This window comes from Notamacropus eugenii, chromosome 2, assembly GCF_028372415.1.
Source record: "Notamacropus eugenii isolate mMacEug1 chromosome 2, mMacEug1.pri_v2, whole genome shotgun sequence".
Taxonomy (NCBI): domain Eukaryota; kingdom Metazoa; phylum Chordata; class Mammalia; order Diprotodontia; family Macropodidae; genus Notamacropus; species Notamacropus eugenii.
Window position 1 is genome coordinate 60,682,850 of NC_092873.1, and position 20,302 is coordinate 60,703,151.

Below are 20,302 nucleotides of genomic sequence, written 5' to 3' on the forward strand. Positions count from 1 at the left end.
CATTAAAAGCAAAGAGCATACAACTGTGACTGCACTCCTCTCAGCAATATAATGATGCAAGACAATTCCAAAACTCATGATGGAGAATGCTAACCACACCCAAAGAAAGAATTGATGGAGTCTGAATGCAGATTGAAGCAAACTATTTTCACTTTCTTCATGCGTTTTTTTTTCCTTTTGTTTCTTCTTTTACAATATGACTAATGTGGAAACATGTTTAACATAATTGCACATGTATGACTTAAATCAGATTGCCTGCTGTCTTGGGGAGGGGGAAGGGTAGAGACTGAGAAAAATTTGGAACTCAAAATCTTATTTAAAAAAGGAATGTTGAAAACTATCTTTTTAAAAAGTGAGCCTCATACAGAGAACAATGAACAGGAGATCCCAGGGGTCTCAGCAGGAGCTGATAAACAACCAATGAGAAATTTCAAAGAACAGAAATAAAAGGCATCATTAAGGAAATGTATAATGGAAAGAGAATAAAAGTAGGTCATGTGGCAATAAGGAGGGATGATACTTCATTCTAAGCACTCCCCTGGCCCTAGAGCAATGTCAGGAGAAAGCGATGAAGGTCCCTGGTATGTGGGGTGGCAAACCAACGGAAAAGAGTCACCCAGGATGGCTGGTCATGGATGGATCCTTTTCAGTAGAGATCAAAAATCCACATTAGGCTAAGAAAGAAAATAAGTTGTCTCCCCAACTCTATACTAAGAGATTGAGACCATTCTTTAGCACATTATGATATGTAAATGTAATTGTGTAACAAGACATGACAAAATAGACAATTTTTGAGGAATGAATAGATGTAGAGTGAAGTAAGCAGAGCTAGGACAATTTATACAGTGACAACAGTACAGATAGGAAGAAAAACAACTTTGAGACCCTTTAGAACTCTGATTGATGCAACGATACAACATGAATCCAGCAGAATGAAGACAAAACACCCCACCATCCTCTTGCCGGGGTTAAGATGTCAGATGAGACATGATTCTGGACATGGCCAATTTGGGATTGGCTTTTCTGAATCATGCATATCTATTATAAGCATTTTTTGTTTTAACTTTTTAAATTATTCAATGGGGAGAGGGAAATTAAATGCTAGTGTAAGAGATGAACCAAAATTCTGTTTCCAGAAGAAAATATGTAATATACCAGAAGTCTTGTATTTGCTAGGGAAAGCAGGAAAACAAATGGATTAGAAAGAAAGTCTTGGGAATATTAATTAATACTTCACTAGACCAGGATGTGGGCGCCTGCTAATCATCATATCTAAAGCCAAACAACTCCTTCCTTGTACTTCAGATAAAATCTACAACTCCAAAGGCCAGAGGAGAATTTCATTCCACAATCCAGTTTTGAATGTTAGGACTCTTCTTATATTAATGGTGAAGGAAACTTAAAACATCCTGGGTTGGCCTCTTCTCAATTAAGGGAGTTCATTTACAAGAATTTATGACATGTCATTCTATAAAGAAAATGAGGAATGTGGCAGGAGTGTATGGGGACGGGGTTTAGGAACCCTGAAGTGCCTAGCTAATGGGAGGCAGGTGAGAAATTTGAATTGGAAACCATGCATAAAAAGGCTTGCATTTCTCTGAACAAGCATTCTCTATTAGAGAACTACCCATTCATTTAGAAGAATGAGTGTAAATAAAAATAATAAGAACTTTCCTGGTTTCACAACGAGGATTATTCTTTCTAAAGTACGGAGCTTCTCACGCTTAAAAAAACAATTTCTTTTATTTCTACTGAGATTCAGGTCTCTCAATCAACAGGCATTCATTTGAACTGATCACTGTTGTGTGCAATGCATTGTTCTAGTCATTAGGCATACAAACACAAAAAACACACAAATCAATAATTGTAAAGAATTAACATTCTTTTGAGATAAAGACCTATAAGTAAAAAAATACAAAGAAAATAAATGACTAGGTTGGCTAAAGTTTTATCGATTTTATTCCTCTTTTCAAATGATCAGCTTTTAGTTTTAGTTATCATTTGAATTGCCCTTTCAGTTTCTAATTTATTTCTCTTTTAATTTTAAAAATTTCCTTTTTGATGTTCATTTTCAGTTTGTTGACTTTCTAATTTTTTAAATGCACATTCAATTCATAAATCCTCTCCTTTTCTATTTTGTGAATGTATATTTTTTAATATATAATTCCCCCCACACACCTCCAGGATTGCTTTGGTTGCATCCCAAACTTTTGTTATATTGTTTTATCATTACCATTTTCTTTCACATAATTATTCATTGTTTCTATTGTTTGTTCTTTGCCCTACTCATTATTTAGGATTTCATTAAGTCTCTATTTGAGTCTTTGTCCTTTGTTCCCTGAACTACAATTTTTATTATGATATGGTCTATAAAGGATGTATTTATTTATTTGCCTTTTCAATTACTTTTATTTGAAGTATCTCTGTGCCCTTAATACAGAGTCCATTTCTTTAAAATTTCGATGAGGTGCTGAGAATTTAGTGCATACTTTAGTGTCTGTAAAGATTTGCCAATTGCTAGGTCCCAGATGACAGAAATGACTCCATATTTAACAAAAGACTGACCTACCTAGGTCCCAGGAAGTCCCGATAGATTCAGTCAATATCAGTAGTGTCAGCTGCATTTAGACAAGGAATGCATATGGCTCTGATGTGGATACAAAGGTGCCCTAAGGGTTAATATTAAAGGCTGCTTTTTCAGTACCTTGTGAGGCTCCTCCCCTTATCATAAAACTTCTCCTTTATCCTGGACCATAAAATTCCTTGTCACCCTCATCCTGGGTCATAAAATTTTCCCTGTCTTCTTTATTTTGTCTTTGTAACAACAAGCCCCTGGCCTTCTGTAGACTGCTGGTCCTTCTTAAACAGCTAGCCCTCTACTTTTGTGTCAACAAAGCTCCTCTTGGTTAGGAGAAAGTCATCTAAGTAAATTCTTTCACATTTGAACCAGTTCTCCCAACTCTAACCTCAAAGTTCTATCCATCATAATCAGTTTAGGAGACTACAGTCCAGACCACCTGCTGATTGATGGTCTCTAAGGTCCCCTCCCCATTCGGTCCCTGTGAATCAGCCATACAACTAGCATCAGAGAGAAAGGCAACATTAAAGTTACTATCATAAAAACACAAGAACACATCATATGCCTTTAGCAGTTATGGGCAGGAAGTGTGTCCTTAATCAGACAACAAAGGGTAGGGGCAATTAAGCACAGAACTGAAAAGTTTCTGTACAAAATTAATGGATGTATTAATGCATTAATGAATGTATGCATCAATGAGGTTGAATGTTAAAGACCTTTGTAACACTTTGCATCTATATAGAAAAAAACAGACATATGTGAGTCCAAAAGCTATCCGCCAATAGAAACTGTCAAAAGATATAAACAAATAGTTCTCAAAATTAAGAACTTCAAACTTTTATCATCCATATGAAAGAATTCTCCAAATCATCAATGAGAAAAATGCACATCAAAACAAGTTTGAGGTTTCAACTCAAACCCAGCAACTTGGCAAAGGTGACAAAACACAGGAAGAATCAAAGTTGGAAGGGCTTTGTCAACAAAATCAGAAAGGGAAAAGAATAAGCTTACTAAGCACATACTGTGTGCCAGCAATTTACAATTATTATCATCTGGTCCTCACAAAGACCCTATGAAATAAGTCCTGTTATTATCCCCATTTTACAGATGAGGAGACTGAGGTAGATGAGGGTTAAGTGACTCTCCTAGGGTCAGACAGCTGGTAAGTCTCTAAGGTGGGATTTGAACTCAGGGCCCAGCTGACTCTGGGCCTAGCTCTCTGGTCACTATATCACCTAGGTGCTAATGGACACACCAATGCATAGTTGGAGAAGCTGTGAATCTGTTCAGATATTTTGGAGAACAACTTGGAATTATGCAAATAAAGTAATAAAATGCCATGAGTTCATGGCCCAGATACTTCATGGACACTCTTGCCCCAAAGCTTTTGAGATAACCCTCATTTATTTGGCCAGGCTTTGCGAAGAGATTTAAGGCACCTGAAACTAGCAGGTAGTAGCTTAATTCAGTATGTGCATGATATTCTTATTTGTAGCCCCACTCAGGCGCGTTCTTTGGCTGCTACCACAGAAGCCCTTAATTTCTTAGGCACTCGAGGCTATAGGGTCTCTTTGTTCAAAGTCCAGATATTATGCCAGTCCATAAAGTATCTGGGCCATGAACTCATGCTCATCTCTCTCTCCTTAACCTCTGAGAGAAAAAGGACAATCCTGTCTATCCCTGTTCCAGTCACTAAGAAACAAGTTCGAGTGTTTTTAGGCATGGCTAGATTTTGTAGACTCTGGATTCCTAATTTTGGTTTTATTGCTAAACCCCTTTATGACCCCACTCAGGGCACTGATTCAGACCAGGCTAAAGCTTTTGAGACTCTGAAAACTAATTTGACCACCACCCCAGCACTAGCCCTACCCAATCTAGAAAAACCTTTCACTCTGTATGTTGATGAAAGGAGAGGACAGGCTTTGGGAGTCTTAACCCATACCTTAGCACCTGACTCCAGATCAGGTGATGTTTTTATTTACTCAAAATATACTTTCCTTGTTCTAGATGCCCATGGTGCAATTTGGAAAGAAAGGGGATATCTGACAGAAAAGAACTCCCCTATCAAACATGCCCTCTATGTTTTGGCCTTGCCATAGTCATCTTTAATTCTCTCCAGAGAAATTATCTTTTATGCCAGGGAAATTGTCTTTTCTTTATACTCCTCTTGTGCCTGTTTGGTCTTTGTCTAACCTCCTTGCCAGGTTTGCTTTTTCCAGAGTGCAAGCCATCAACTTCCAGATGACAGCCCAGGCTATACACCACCCTCTGATTGAATCCAAAGTCTCCAGCCCACTAGACCTGGCACAGCCCAGGTTCTGAAGTCTGACCCCTTGAACGGGACCCAAAGAGGCACGGACAGCTCTACATCCCTTGCCAGCAGGAAGCAGTTTTAGAAGATGAGAACTTTGCCCCTTACCACAAAAGAATTTGGGTCTAATCTGTTTGAGAGGGGAATGATGAGGTAACAAGCCTAAGCCAAGATCTTTTCCCTTTGGATCGGGAGGATTCCCTTTTGTCCCATTACTCTGAAGGGCCCCTGGAAAGTCTGTTGGGGGAGGGGGCTCCTTGGATTCCCCTTCCATTTCTCCCAGGCCAGATACTCCCTATCTTCTATTTAGCATTCTTTTGATATTCCTCCCTTTGATCCTATTACCAGCCACTTCATCAGGATCCTCCCTGGGTTTGATCCATGGAGACCATCCCTGGCCCAGGCCCTCCATTGTCTGATATCTCCTGATTGCCTCCAGCTGTTTCCAACACTTGACCAGTCACCCCCTCCTTGGATTTCCTCTCAAGATCCTCCCTAAACCCCTCTTCCCATCACCCTAGACTACCAGACCACCCCTACATCCCTCCTACAGTCTTTTCTATATTTAAGGCCTATCTTGCCTCATGAAGACACTCAGATTCAATCCAGCTCAGACTCTTTCTAGCTGAGATTCTATCTGACCCACACTTGTGAATACAAGTGTTACAAATGCTTAGGCTCCTTAAGAGCCAATCCAAGGTGGCGAATCTTTAATAAACTTTGTCTTCTTTGGCTTTAAGAAGGCTTGAGTCGAATTCATTTGAGCAGGACCCAGCGTGTCAGTATTTTGGGGTCCCCAGCACCTCTCAACCTCAACAATGCCACACCCTTTAGCACAGATTACCAGGCTACGTATATATCCCAAGAGGTCACTGATAAAAGTAAGGTTCCCAAACACACCACAGAATTCACTGCTTTGTAGCAGCCAAGAGCAGGAACAAAGCCTTTGCCTGTGGGCTGCAGCACAGGGAGGCAGGAGAATTCAGGAAGTTTGGAAAGAATTCCATGAAGTGGGGGTGGAGGGGGTATGTGGTAGGGACAACAGAACAAGAAAACAAGCTCTGTAAGCCTGCTATGAGCTCCCGCCACAGAAGATCATAAGTAAACACTTGTCACAAAGGAGGAGCCTAGCTGCAAAGACAGAAGCAGGATGGTGAGGATGGGATACTAGGGGGAAAACATTTGTTTTTTAAAAAGAAAACGAATTCATGGTGATTCTGGGGAGGAATTCTGCAAGAGGCCCAGCAGGCAGGCTATTGAGTGCAGAGTGTTCCAGGCAGGCCAGGCTGGGGTTGCTTAGGAGGCCAGGAAGAACTCCAGAGATGATTCCAGAGGCCACAGGGAGCCACTGAAGCTTTCTGAGCAGGGGCTGGCACGCTCAGACCTGGGCCCCAATCTTCCCTACTTACTAGAGACATAACCAGGGTTATCCAAGACAGGCACAACCTCTGCCTGCCTCCTGAGGCTTCCAACACAGAGAGATGAAGATCCTCTATACACCACCAGGAGCCATGCAAGGTCACCTGGAGAAAAGGAGTAAAGAAGGAAGGCTTCCCAGAGAAAGTGACTCCGAGAAGAGTCTGACCAGAGAGCACAGGGAGTTGGGAGCCCCCAGCACAAAGAGGCTGAACAAAGCCAAGACCTTTCACCTGAGTAGTAGGAACAAACACACTCTGCCTACTGGCATTCAATGACTGCAAAATCTACCCATAACAATGTCAAAACTCAGCAGGTATTTCAGATTGCCCACAGTTGGCAGCAAGGGCACCCACAAACACAGGACACAGATACCGAGTCAAGGGGACAGGTGTGCTTACCTATGGAGACCAGGTTCTTGTAAGTCTCCAACATCACGTTCCTGTGCAGGGCCCTCTGGGCAGGTTTCAGACATCCCCACTCCTCTCTGGTGAAGTCCACAGCCATGTCCCTGAAGGTCACGGATACCTGAGTCAAACACATTCCTGCTGAACCAGGGATCATCCCTCCAAATATTTCTTTACACTTACCGTCAACCTGAAAATTTGGTTAAAGAAAAGACATCAGGCTAAAGGCATGTGTTATTAATTAATTAATTCCCTTGTAAAGAAAACGCTTCATAGCGCTACGGAGTCAGAGGTTATCTGACTGACTCAGTACAGAAATCGACTGGCTTAAATACATTTTACCATGGGAAAGGAACTCTCATAGTTGAACAAATTGTAAATTTAGTAAGACAATTAACAAAGTAGTGTCAATTGGGTTTTATAATCCCAAGCTGTATGAATTTCCTTTCTGTAGCATATGTGTCCGTGACATACGATAAGGAGAAAATCCCATCGCTCTGATGGCAGGCATCCTGTCATGAACACGTCCTTGAAGTTGAGGACACAACAAAGGGTATCTTAACAGAGTTGACAAAGTTGAAATTACAATCCAGGACATCTGTGTTTTCCCTTATCACTAAGATGCCAGGAGAAGGGTCTCATAAGGAAGTTACTAAGTCAGCCCATTTGCTTCGCTGACACCAAAAGGCATTCTCTGAGTTTACTTAAGATAACAAAGGAGACTATTAGGTCTAGGCTCTTCTTAATTCAAACTCTGGTCTTCACAAAATCTAAAGTTGGATTATCACTACAGTGTGTCTTACTTTGGTTTAGGCCTCTCAGTAACCTGGAGGTAGCTTTCCCAGATTGCTTGATCCCCCTCACAATCACCCCACATGACCACCTTATTCCTAAAGTCCCAACCACATGACAGAGTCAGCCTTCATCTGACTCTTTAGATACACAACTGGACACAGAAACCATACGGCAACACCTTTCTCACCTCACATTCATCATGCTCCATCCACTAACTCATTCTGAGCAGATTGTGACACTGTGATGTCTCCTCAGTTCTTATCCACCACTCACTGTGTGTCTCACAGTGACAGTGCATTTATTTACCTCTTGCTTCCTACGTGCCAGGCACTCTTTTGTTATCTATTTGATCCTCACAACAAGACTGTGAGATAGGTGCTATGATATCCTCCATTTTACAGAGAAGAAAATTGAGACAGACGGAGGTTGAGTGACTTGCCCACAGTCATATAGCTAGCAAGTGTCTGAGGTCAGATCTGAACTCAAGTCTTCCCGGTGCTCTACCCACAGCATCTCCAGCTGCCTAAATATTTAATGGACCTAAGAATGGATAAGTTCTAATTGAGATACGTTCTCCAGTACCTCAATGGATCTGTGACCTCTGGAATACAGACACCTCTCTAGCCGTGAAAATGATAACCCATCCACTCTTTCTCCAAATGCAGAAGCCTGAGATCATTAAAAGCCTGCATAATTTCCCAAATACTATTCAGCTAGCTCTTGTCCACTCATTAAGTCTAGGTCAGTTTGTTTGCAATCTACAGTGTCTAAACAAAACAAGTGAATTGATGGATCAACACTACAACTGCCTTTCCTAGTCTGGACAACAGGCTTTGTTTTTACCTTCAGGATGGCTGATGAGGGTGTGGGTCACTTTTAGGAGGTTCTTCAGTATACTGGGTCCTGATGGAGCCAGATCAATGATACATTCATAAAAGGGAGTATTTGGAAAACCTTCTTGAGACAATGTGCTCTGTGACTGACCCTGGGCAGGACAGTCTGCCTCTCTGAAGCCTCAACAGGAATAATCTGGAGCTTGGCATCATCCAGGCACATGCTGGGGGAGGAGAAGCTGCTTTGTCACGGGCTTTCTGCTTTACAGCAGTCCTTCTCCAATTTTTTGGTCTTAGGATCCCTCTCAACTCTTAGAAATTAGAGACCCAAAGAACTTTAGCTTATGCAAATTATAGCTTTTGATATTTATCATATTAGCCATTAAAACGGATAACATTTTAAAATATTTATTCATGAATTCATTTTAAAATAATAATAATCATAATAAATCCATCACATAATTTCATGACAAGTAGCTATGTTTTCCAAAACAAAAAGTGACAAATTTGGCAGTGCTGTACATTATGCTCAATAAGCACACTCCAGCCCATGCCCCAGTCATATCCTCCCAAGCCCGATGTTCCTGAACTATCCTCCCCACACTGCCTGAAGCCTTATTCTGGAACATCCCCTTCACCCCAAAGTCCCATCCCAAAGACAGGCCTCAGGAAGCCTGTTTCACAGGCTTTCATCTTAAGCCTATCATCCTCTTTCCATCTTCTGCCCTGACTCCCCTTTCCAGCACTGGCTATCCTTTCACTCTTTCCCCTGACTCATGATCGGAGTCCTCTTGGCTCCCCATTGCCTGGTCCACATTCCTCTCCCACTATCACTCAGTAACCACCTGTACCTCATATTCTCTGAGGGTGCACATCTACCACCCAATCAGAATCCTGGTTGCCTCCAGGATGATCCTTCTTTCCTCAGTGAGTCTAGTCTCTGGCTCACAGTATTTCTCCTGCCCTCATCAGGGGGCTTTGACACACACATTAACTGCCCCTCAAATACCCCTTTAGCCTCCCAGCTCCTCAGCCGCCCCACTTGCCATAAGCTCTTCCTCCACTGCATCCGTGTCCCCATCAAAGATGGTCACATCATTGATCCTGCCATCCATGCCCCACAAATGCTCCATATCCATGTTCCCAAACTCTGGACTTTCCTTACCTGATCCCTCTGTCTTCTGATTCCAAACCCTGCACCTGATCTACAATGTGACCTCTGATCTCTTGGCCACTTGGTTCTCTCCCAGGTCATCACCCCTGCACCGGCTACACTTGCCTCCCTTCCCCCTTTCATTCATTCTCATTCTAGCTTCATTCATAACAGCTGTAAAGATGATCTGGTTTAAATGTGTGTGTTTGTCCTTCATTGCTGAAGAAGACCATGACATTAGAGAAATAATGACATGACTTACACTTGACTTTGTTTTGAGTGAGGGAGGGCTGTGAAGGTCACCAGCCTCACTTCTCCTCCACAGCCATCTGAATCCAGTGACCAGATATTCATCAGGATGACTGGAGATGACCCAGGATGAGGCAATTGAGGTTAAGTGACTTGCCCAAGGTCACACAGCTACTGAATGTCAAGTGTCTGAAGGGAGATTTGAACTCAGGTCATCCTGACTCCTGCACTGGTGCTCTATCCACTGCACCACCTAGCTGCCCCCAGGTATATATGCATCCCTTAACAAAATGCCAGGTCTCTGGAGGCAGGGGCAGTTTAATTTTTATTTGGGTATGCCCAGGGTCTGGAACATAGTAAGAACTTAAAATATGTTTGTTGAGTTGTAGGAAAAAAATATTGAGTTAGAAAGGACTTTTCAGGTCAACCAGTCAAATTTTCTGATTCATTTTTAATGCTTAACTTCTACCTTTCACTCAGTACAACAGTCATAAAGACAACTGCTTTTTGAATAATGCACATTTGTTCTAAACTTTGCTAATTCCTATTACGGAGACATTTCAGCTTGATATCTGCCTTCTCCAGGCCACTGGTCAGAGTAGGCAGAGGCTTTTGTAGGACAGTAACTGAGCCTGAGGAACCCAGATGGAATGTGGGTAAACAGAGACCACTGAAGATTCTAAGGAGAAATATTTCCTGAGAAGATAACAGTATGAAATAGAACCCAGAAAAGAGAACTCACAGCACTCCGGGCCATCGGGCTCCCAGTTGTCATTCCTTCCTTAGCCTCGATCCTCCTGTCCAGGGGAAGAGCTGCTCCGTCATGAGGCTGAGCTGGAGAAGGAGAAAGCAGCCATGAAGGAGACCCAGCAAAGCCTTCAGCCATACCCTCATCTCCCTCAAACCTTCCAGGGGATATGAACTTTCTCCACCCTGTCTACTTCACCTGCCCCTCTTCCTAAACTACCAATCCCAGATGAACATGGACCAGAAATTCAAACCAGCTTCACTTGAGCTCTCCACAGACTCCCTATTTTCTCATTCAGGGCTAGTATAGATATGATCTTGAGGAAATGACTGTTGATTGACTAACTGATTGATTGGATGGCCTGCAGGTAACAGTGAATCTGAGGCAGATAATAGCATGTACTAAGTAGCAGAAAGGACAGGAAGGGACATGAGTGGTGTTGGCTGCAGTAATTGTCTCTCCCCTGTCCCCAACACTCCTGTAATGCTCACCTCTCTGCCTAAACCTTCAGGCCAGGTCCTCCATGATCACCCCTCCCTTCCCTGAGCAGGATGAGTCCCTCACTGCACCCCCCAGCAGTGCCAGGGGCTGCCCTAGGGCTCTGAGAAAAGGGCTCCAGCAGGAGGCTTTTCCTGGGTTAGGGCCCTTTGCTGGGGCTATACAAGCTGCACTGTCTCCACCTTCCAGGAAAGTGAAGGCAGGGGAGGAAGCTGTGGTGGGCAGTTCTTGGGAAAATCATGTAACTAGGAGCTCTTGTCTGGGGAGATCCCTGTCCACAGCTGGGCTCCACAGGCCAGAGACGGGAAAGCCTGGCCACACGGTGAAGCTTGAGGCTCAAAGAGGCAGCCCCAGACTCTGGACACATGCAGGGCTTTCGGCAGGAATTTCATTCATTCATTCCAGATCCATCCAGGCAAGGCATGTCACTGGGGCCCCACAGGTGAGGAAATGGGCTTAAGACTCAAGGCTGCCAAGAGAGGGTCCGGTGCCTGTGCAGTCTGGGGGTCACAGTGTCCCCCCTGGGAGACGTGCGCAAAGCTGGGGGGTGAGCAGTCCTCCACCCCCACACCCCCCTGAACCTGCTCACTTACACACACAGAAGCACAGATGCTTCACCCAAACTCAGGCACACACCCCCCTGACCCTTCACCCACACTCACTTGTACTGGCTCTTACATGTGCATACTGACCTACACACACACATGCACGCGTCGGCATCAAAGTGCACACGCACCCTGACTCACACCTGGGCACTCTCAGATACGCCCACACTCCCGCCCGCTCCACCCGCGCGCATGCGCAATGTCTTCCTCACCACTGCCTTTTGGTCCAGGGGAGCGAGGTGCTGTCAGCCTGGTCCGAAGGAGCGCGCCTGCGCAATGTACTGCTCACTAAAAGTATCGTCCCGCCCTCCTCAGCCAGGCGTGGCAGGGAAACTGTGGCACTGACAACTGGCGCAGGCGCACTCGCTCACTCACCGCTCCTCGCCCCCTCTAGTAGCAGGAGGAGCGGGGAGACAGAGTTGCGCAGGAGCACTCGCCCACTCACTGTTCCTCGCCCCCGCAGCTTGAAGGAGCAGGGATGGGGGGGGCCCACCCTGAGCAGGAGCCAGCGCAGGCGCACTCGGTTGCGAGCAGTTCGCCCCCTAGGCTGAGAACTCAGGCCCATGGCGCCCTTCCCCCACCCCTCGGGCTCGGGCTCCCCGAGTGGCCAGGGTTTGGGGGGACTGTGGTGAATGGGGAATAGGAGGCAGGACTGGGAACCCACTCGGAGGCCCTAAGCCCACAAGTCTGACCAAATGGGCGGGAAACTCCCACAGTGCAACGTGCCTCCGTCAAGGTCCCGCTCAAGGTGGGGTCTGGCGGAAGGGGAGCCGTCCCATGGCATTGTGGGAATGGGATCCGGGCACGTAACACGTGCGCTCTTCTCCCCGCCCACATTTCCCAGGGGCCTGTGCGGCCGAATCTGCAGCACCTGCCAGAGTGGGCCATCGAGGCCGCTGAGCCAGACTCCCAGTTTTCACCAGTGAGGAAACTGTGGCAAGGGCAGGGCGGGTGACCTGACCAAAGTCACACAGGCAGTAAATGGGCAGGGCCAGGATTGAACCCCCAAAAACATGGATGAGCCCGTGTGGATGCGGGTGCGCACCGCCTTGCCCCGGTACCTCCTGCCTCCCCCGTTATGCGGAAACTCCCCATGGTAGAGAAGGTGGGGCTCTGGGAAGTCAAGGCCCCAGCCTAGGCAGGGGTGCGTCAGCCAGCCCATGGAGGGCATGCGCAGGCGCAGAGAGCCAAGCCGCCCCGCCCCCAGGGGGCGTACAGCCCACGCCGCCATGCTGCCAGGTGTCGAATGAAGGCCTGCAACCCCTGTTTTCTTACTTTCCCTTTTTCCCCGCCGCATCATCCCGAGTTTCCCTTCCCCCACCTGAAAAACAGACAAACAAGACTTGGCTAGCAAATACGCCTGGCCCTCCACTGGTCCCGTCCGGAGACAGAGACACGGAGGCCGCCCATGCTCTCAGCACGTGGCTGGACCTCTGGCCTGGAGCTTGCCCGGGGCTCATCCCAGCTCCCCAGCCTTTGAGAGCTGTGGATGGGAATTGTTGCACGTGGGTCCTGCTGGCTTCCTGCTGCTGCCCTTCAACGGATCTCTTCCATCAACATTTTATCATTTCTGAAAGTGTCATAATTTTCTATTACGCTAATATGCCTTCATTTTTTCACCTCTTACCCAAATAACGGGTGCCCTCAGCCTCTAAGTCTTTGCTGTTGTCCTAGATATTTTTGCCAGAACGGATTCTTTTCCACTCTCTTTGGGGTGCAAGCCAAGTAGCGGTGTATCTCTGGGTCAAAAGGTATGGACTGTATTACGTCCTTTGGGAACAGTTATGAATTTCTTTCCATATTGCTCAGACAGATTTAGAGCTCCACCAAGAGGACATTCCTGTACCAGTCCACCCACAGCACCTGCATCCGTTGTTCTTCCCATTCCACTCATCCTCTGTTGGAAATGAAATCCTAGTGTTGTGAACAAAAGACTGAAATCTGACTCAGTCCCATTTATAGCAAGCATCGCTGGGATTTTGATTGTCCTCCTCTTCTTTTCATGCATTTAATAGATGTGAGTCACAGATCATTTCTGACCAGCCCTAGTTTCTAGGAGACAAAAAATCTGAAACAAAAACGGCTTGGAGAAACAGAGAAAAGCATATAGTTAAGCTTCTTCCTTCCATAGGCACCAAGGAAGGGAGTTAAAAAGAACTTTACTGACCTTATGGCTAATCCCCCCAAAAACAATCGCAGCTGGTAATATTAGCCTATTCCAATCATCCCCATTACCAGTCTTTGAAAGAGGTAAGGTTTCAAGCCACTGTAGCCACCTCAAGGTCTCATGTTAGTTTCTATCAGTGCCCACCCATTATAGGCTATTAGCGACACACTTGACACCATCAAGGAAAATATATTACAACAGAGTTCAGAGAAATTCCACACTTTGGCCAAAGTGGACCCCTACCCTCTTTTCAGGAGGAGGGAGCTGTCAGATACAGAAGCGAGATTGGCTTTTTACGGTTAGTTCAGGATAGATCCTCCCATCAGGAGACAGATTGATTCATTCTCCATTAGGTCACCATCTTCTTTACATGCCTATTATGTAACCACCCTGGTGTGTTTCCCCCCTCCCAAACATGTTTTAACATAGGACCCATGATCAGAAAATGGAGGGATAATTTTATGCAAGGTATGTCTGCTTATATATATGAGGTTCATTAAGCAAGTGACAAGAAGAAAAGTCTTCTCCAGGTAACTCTAGGTCATTTTCCCTGACTAGTTCCAGCTAGCTTTAGATTTGGTTCCTTTATCAAGAACTTTGTAATTTTCTGAAGGCCACTGTCTGTTTACTGATTGGTTGCTTCCACCTGAAGTTGCTAACCTTCTTATTATCTAACTTATTCTCAATAACTTCATCAAGTAATAATAACTTCTGTGGAAACTTAACTTTTTGGCATCGCTCACATAGGGCCTCTGTTCATCTCCACTGCACTCCAAACAAGGGCTCCAACTACTCTTCTACATGTGCTCCTCTCAGATGGAAGTCACTTATCATGCCACCCTTCCCTCAGTGTCCAGCTCTCAAAAAAAAAATACCAAAAGTTCTGTTTGTGATCCACGTAACTCAAAACTTGCCTCATGCATTTCTCAGAGGTGTCTGATTACATTTGGTTTTCCTGCTTCTCAATGTATCCTTTTTCTCCCCCCATCCCCCATCCATCCCTTATAACAAAGCATAAAAGAGAAAAAATAATAGCTCAGCAAAACTACCGCACAGAGAACTCTGTCATATTCTGCAGTGTTCCACAAAATACCATCCTCCACCTCTACAAAGGAAGGGATTGGTGTGTTCTCATCTCAACTGTTAGCTACTACAAAAAGTACAAATCCCAGTATTTTGGTGTATGTGGAATTTTTCTTTTTATCACTGACATTCTAGTAGTAGTATTTGCCTAGCAGAAGGATTGATCTAGAGATCAATGGGTGTAGACATTTTAATTACTTTCTTGGCATATCTTTAAATTGCTTATCAGATTGCTGGGACATGTCACAGCTCCACCAACAATGTATTAGTGTGCTTGTCCTTCTACAACCCCTTCAGCATCGACTCTCCCTATCTTTTGTCATCTTTGCCAATTTTATCAATATGAGGTGGCATGCAGTGAGTAGTATTGGGTCTGGAGTCAGGAAGACAAGTTCAAATCGAGCCTCAGATAATCAATAGCTATGTGACCCTTGGCAAGTCACTCAGTTTCCTCATCAGTAAAATGGGATAATGATAGCACTGAATTCTCAATAGTGAGGATCAAATGAGATAATAGTTATAAAGCACTTAGCACAGTGCCTGGCACATAGTGCTATAGAAATGTTAGCTATCATCATCGTCATTTGTATTTATCTCATAACTGATTTTGAGCAGTGTTCCATCTGATTTTTTAAAAAACTTAGAATTCCTCTCTTGAAATCGTCTATATTTGTTAATGAATTATCTATTGAAGAGTGGTTTTTGGTCTTACATATTTTTCTTCCTCACCTATGTATATTGGGTTATGTATTTACCAGAGATAAGTAATACAAAGATTTTTATCAATCTTTTCACTTATCTAAATTGTACTAATTTGGTTTGTGCAAAAGCTTTCTAATTTCTCAAAAAGAAATTTATTTTGTCTTTTGTGATTGATTCTATTACCTTTTCCCCGACCCCCTTTAAAAAAAGAATTAACCTCCTAACGTTAGCACTGATGCCACTTCTGGATTTGGCAGGACCACTCCTATGTTGGACCTGGACTGTTTTGCACCTATTCTCCCAGAGACTAAAGTGTACAGGACAGAGTGCCCTGGAGGTATTGGCGGTGGTGGTGATTATTCCATTGGTCCTGCCATGCCTTTGAAACAACTATTTCTTTTTTAAAAGCTAAGTGATGTTAAATAAAACTGAGATGCTAGTCACTGGACCCCAACAATGCAGGGAATATGGCCAGCCTTAACTGAAGCAGATTCAGTGGTAGAAAAGAGACACAGGACCCTTTTAGGGGGTGATGTAGTACGCCTGGATTTGAGGAAGGGGGCCAGAGCACACACAGGTTACAGGCGCCTATCATCTTTTTAGAATAATTCCACAATACTGCCCCACTCTTTGAGAGATCTACCTTTTAGCCAAATTGGCACACTTGTTTCCAATAAAGGCCATTCTCCTGCCGCCACATCTTTTTATAGGTGTTCCCCTATTACTGAGAAGATATGAAAATATACTCCCAATCTACCCCTTCAAGGGCATGGGAGGTCCACAGATGTTACAAAACATTGAACATGTTTTCAGACTTTTCAATGCATTGATTAGTTGTCCTGTCTTTTATTCCTCTCAAAAAAAAATATTTGTTATATGAGATACCTCTATGAGAATGTAGGGGAGGAATACATCAGATAACTATGGTGATGTAGGAAACAGAAACTAACTATAAAACTTATTTTTTAAATAAACTTTCCTTAATATATGGTAAGTAATATCTATCTAAATCCAAGAACAAACTTTATATATATTAGGGAAGAATTAGGGAGCTTTCCAATAAGATCAGGGGGTAAAGTGAAGGTCCCCATTGTACCCACTATTCAGGGCTAGAAATGCCAGCTATAGCAGTAACACAATAATAAGAAATCTAGGGAATCAGCATAGACAAAAAGGACACAAAATTATTGCTTTTTGCAGCTAACAATAATAATAGCAGTTAATATTTATATAGTACCCACTATGGACCTATCACTGTGTTAAGTAAGCATTTTATAAATATCTCATTTGATCCTCCCAACAACCCTGGAAGGTAGGTACTTTTATTATTCCCATTTTACAGATGAGGTAAATTGTGCAAACAGAGGTTAGGTGCCTTGTCAGTCACACAGTTAGTTATGTGTCTGAGGTTAGATTTGAACTCACGTCTTCCTGACAGCAGGCAAGTGTTCTCTCTACTATGCCAAGTAATAAGATAATTTATTTTAGAGAACTGTAAATGAGTCAACCAAAAATTAATTGAAACAAATTATAAATTTAGCAGAGTTGTAGGATATAATATAAAATAAATTTACAGTCATCAGCATTCCTGTATAATATCAATAAAAGCTGACAGGAATAGCTAGAAAGAGAAAATCTTGAAAATAATGATAGAAATTACAAAATATCTGGGAATATATCTACCAAGATATACTCTGCAAGTATATAATTCCAACAATAAGATATTTTGCAGATAGATAAATCTAAATAATTGGAGAGACATCAAACTACCAAAGGAATAGTTTATAGACCTAGAAAAAAATAATGAAATGTATTTTGAGAGATAAAAGGTCAAGAATCTCGAGAGTAATAATGAAAAGAGTGGGAAGGCAGGGAGCCTGGTCATACTGCATCTCAAATGACATCAGAAAGGTCAATAAGTGAAACAGATTAGGTATACAATATAAAGAAGAAAATAAATATGGTAGCACAGTGTTCAATATACCCAAAGATACCAATGGAGGAAGGACTAACAATTTGACAAAAGCTACTGGAAAAAGTGGACAGCAGTATGTCATCACTAGGTTTAGACACATCATATGCCAAGACAAGCTCCAAACAGATACGTAAACAAATTAGAGAAACAAGGAAGAAATTATAGTTTAGATCTATGACTGGAGGAAGAGTTAATGACTAAACAGCCAACAGAGAGAATCACAAAAGATAAATGGCCCAAATCCATAACTTCCATATCAAAGAAAAATATTGTAAGCATCTAGAAAGAAATAAAAAGGAACCATAGTCAGAATTACACAATCACGGTCTATTATTATTATTATTAAAGGAGTCATTCTTTGACTCACTTCTTAAAGAGGCCTATTCACTAAATGGATGTTGCCTCATTCAAAGTGAGAATGTAAAAAGACCTTAGCTTATAAAGGCCAAAGTCTCCCACTGCATCCTGGGCCATCTCCAGTCATCCTAATCTATATCTGGCCACTGGATCCAGATGGCTCTAGAGGAGAAAGTGAGTCTGGTGACTTTGAAAAGCCCTCCCTCACTCAAATCCAATTCAATTGCAAATCATGTCATTATTTCCCTCTTGTCATGGCCCTCTTTGAGATTGAAGGACTAAACCACAATCAGAAGGAGGAAAAAGAGGGTAGAATTGGCTATTTCTTAAAATTGGGGTGGGAGTGGGGAATGGGCATCATCAACTTCACTTTTATCTGGAATAAAGGACGATTGAACACAAACATACACACACACACACACACAGTTTAGTATAGAAGCACATCAAACTCAACAGGGGAACAAGTGGGCATGAAGGAAGATGCTTAAGGAGGACAATACTAGGGAGAGAATACTCCAAAGTAAAACGAACTTCCTAATCCTGAAGGATACACGAAAAGAGGGAAAATGAAAATTAGAATCTAATGTGGTACCTTCGATTGCTTCTTAGACTACTGGAAAATGGCTGCACAAATTGTTTATGACTATTAGTATATCACACGTATATTAATGTATACTAACATATCAATAGAATATTCGTGTGTTGTAACATATTACAAGAAATGATTGCAGAGAATTCTGGGTAATATGAACATCATGATGTAGAATGAAGTGAGCCAAGAGAGCAAAACAATTTACACAAGAACAACATAGTACATAAAAACAACAACTTGGAAAGACCTGAGAATTCTGATCCCAGAATCTCCATTACTGACCTCCTGACAGACAGGTGATTGATACAGGGTATAGGGACGTGCACTTTTTGACATGGTCACTATATAGATTTTTTTTTTTTGTATAACTATACTTATTTGGTTTTTTTTTCCTTTTCCAGTAAGCTACAGGGGAAGAAAGAGAGTTGGGGAAGGTTAGTAATCATGATATCAATAAAAAGAGTCATTTTTTAAAAATACATGTTCAGAAGGAAGCACAAACAAGCAGGACAGTTTTGAAAGTAATTTGTTTTTAATTGTATAATTTTTAAAAAACCCAAGCAATATAAAGTGGTTTTCATATAGAATCCAATTTTTGTGTTCTGTGTATATAGACTTGTTTTCTGTGGTGTTGAAGTTCAGAATTTTTTAAAAATTAAATTTAAAAAAGAAAAAGGAAATTTCTCATCCCTGAGATTTCAGTCTGTTGGTATGTGGATAACTCAAGTACTAAATTGAGTTATTCTAAAACCTAATGGATATACATGCCTTAGAAATAGTGAAAACAACTGATATCCTGTAGCCCTAAAACAGAAATCCAAGATACCAAGTAGCTAGAGAGATGAGTTAGAATCAAATAGAGCTAATAAAGTTCTCTGTGGAATCTTTCCTCTGCACGTATCCTATTCTCTAATTTCTGGATATTTGAAGACCTGTTATTATTTCCCTTACCTGATTAAATTCCTTTGGTCAAAGGGACATCTTTATCGTTCTATTTCAAGTGCTGGGCAAATACTGTATAAATGAGACTAACTATAAATACTTACAGAATTCTTGAAGAGACAATTACAATGACATGATGTCATGTAGTTGGAGTTAGATTCTTAGGAGGTTAGTGCACTAAACCTAAGAGGCATGAAAGAAGCAGTGATAAAAAGGGAGGGAAGCAAGGAAGGCATGAAGAGAGCTCTGCAAAGCAGTAGTGGTAGATAGACAGTAGAAGCTGTGAAAGAGGAGCTAAAACACCCAAGGACAGCTAAAAGCATTGGCAAACAAAATGGTCATCAAAGTGGGGGAGGAGAAGAGTGAAACACAAGAGATAACAGATGAGCCCTATGGTGGCATTTCATGAAGTGGGCTGATGTCATGGACTTTTTCCAATAAAATAAAGACATGAATCTTGGAGTTTGGAAATATTCCATGTCATGTACGACATGTTGCTGTCCAAAACCTCAGAAGACAATAGCAGTAAGGAAGCTGATACCTATTTAAACAAAAATGCTCACAGAATTAAGGAACTCATATCTTCTAAGATAGAGGGAATGACCAAGCAAACTGTTTTAGGACCGTGATGGACTACTGATAAGTCACCCAAAAGAAATTTTACCTAACGGTAAACTTAAAAGAAACCTGGGGCCCATGTAGAGATGCAGAATAAAAAACTGAGAGTAAGGACAACATAAACCTTGATTAAAACTACATGAGAAACTCCATCATTGCAATAAATACAAAGAAAAAGAGATCAGAAGAGGACAAAGGAATGAACTGACAAAAGGAAGTCACATGAAACTAAATTTCATATGTACGCTCATTTTTAAAAAAACAATATTTAAT

General features: G+C 42.5%; 1 protein-coding gene across 1 annotated transcript in view; it reads right to left on the minus strand.

The window, feature by feature from the left end:
* Positions 1-12,362, minus strand: part of LOC140525310 (uncharacterized) — a 31,887-nt gene extending 19,525 nt beyond the window's left edge. Inside the window, 3 exon segments of the mRNA XM_072640576.1 lie at positions 6,707-6,833; positions 10,485-10,576; positions 11,806-12,362. Coding sequence (XP_072496677.1) covers positions 6,707-6,833; positions 10,485-10,517 — 160 coding nt within the window. The 5' untranslated portion in view covers positions 10,518-10,576; positions 11,806-12,362.
* Positions 12,363-20,302: the final 7,940 nt, after the last annotated feature.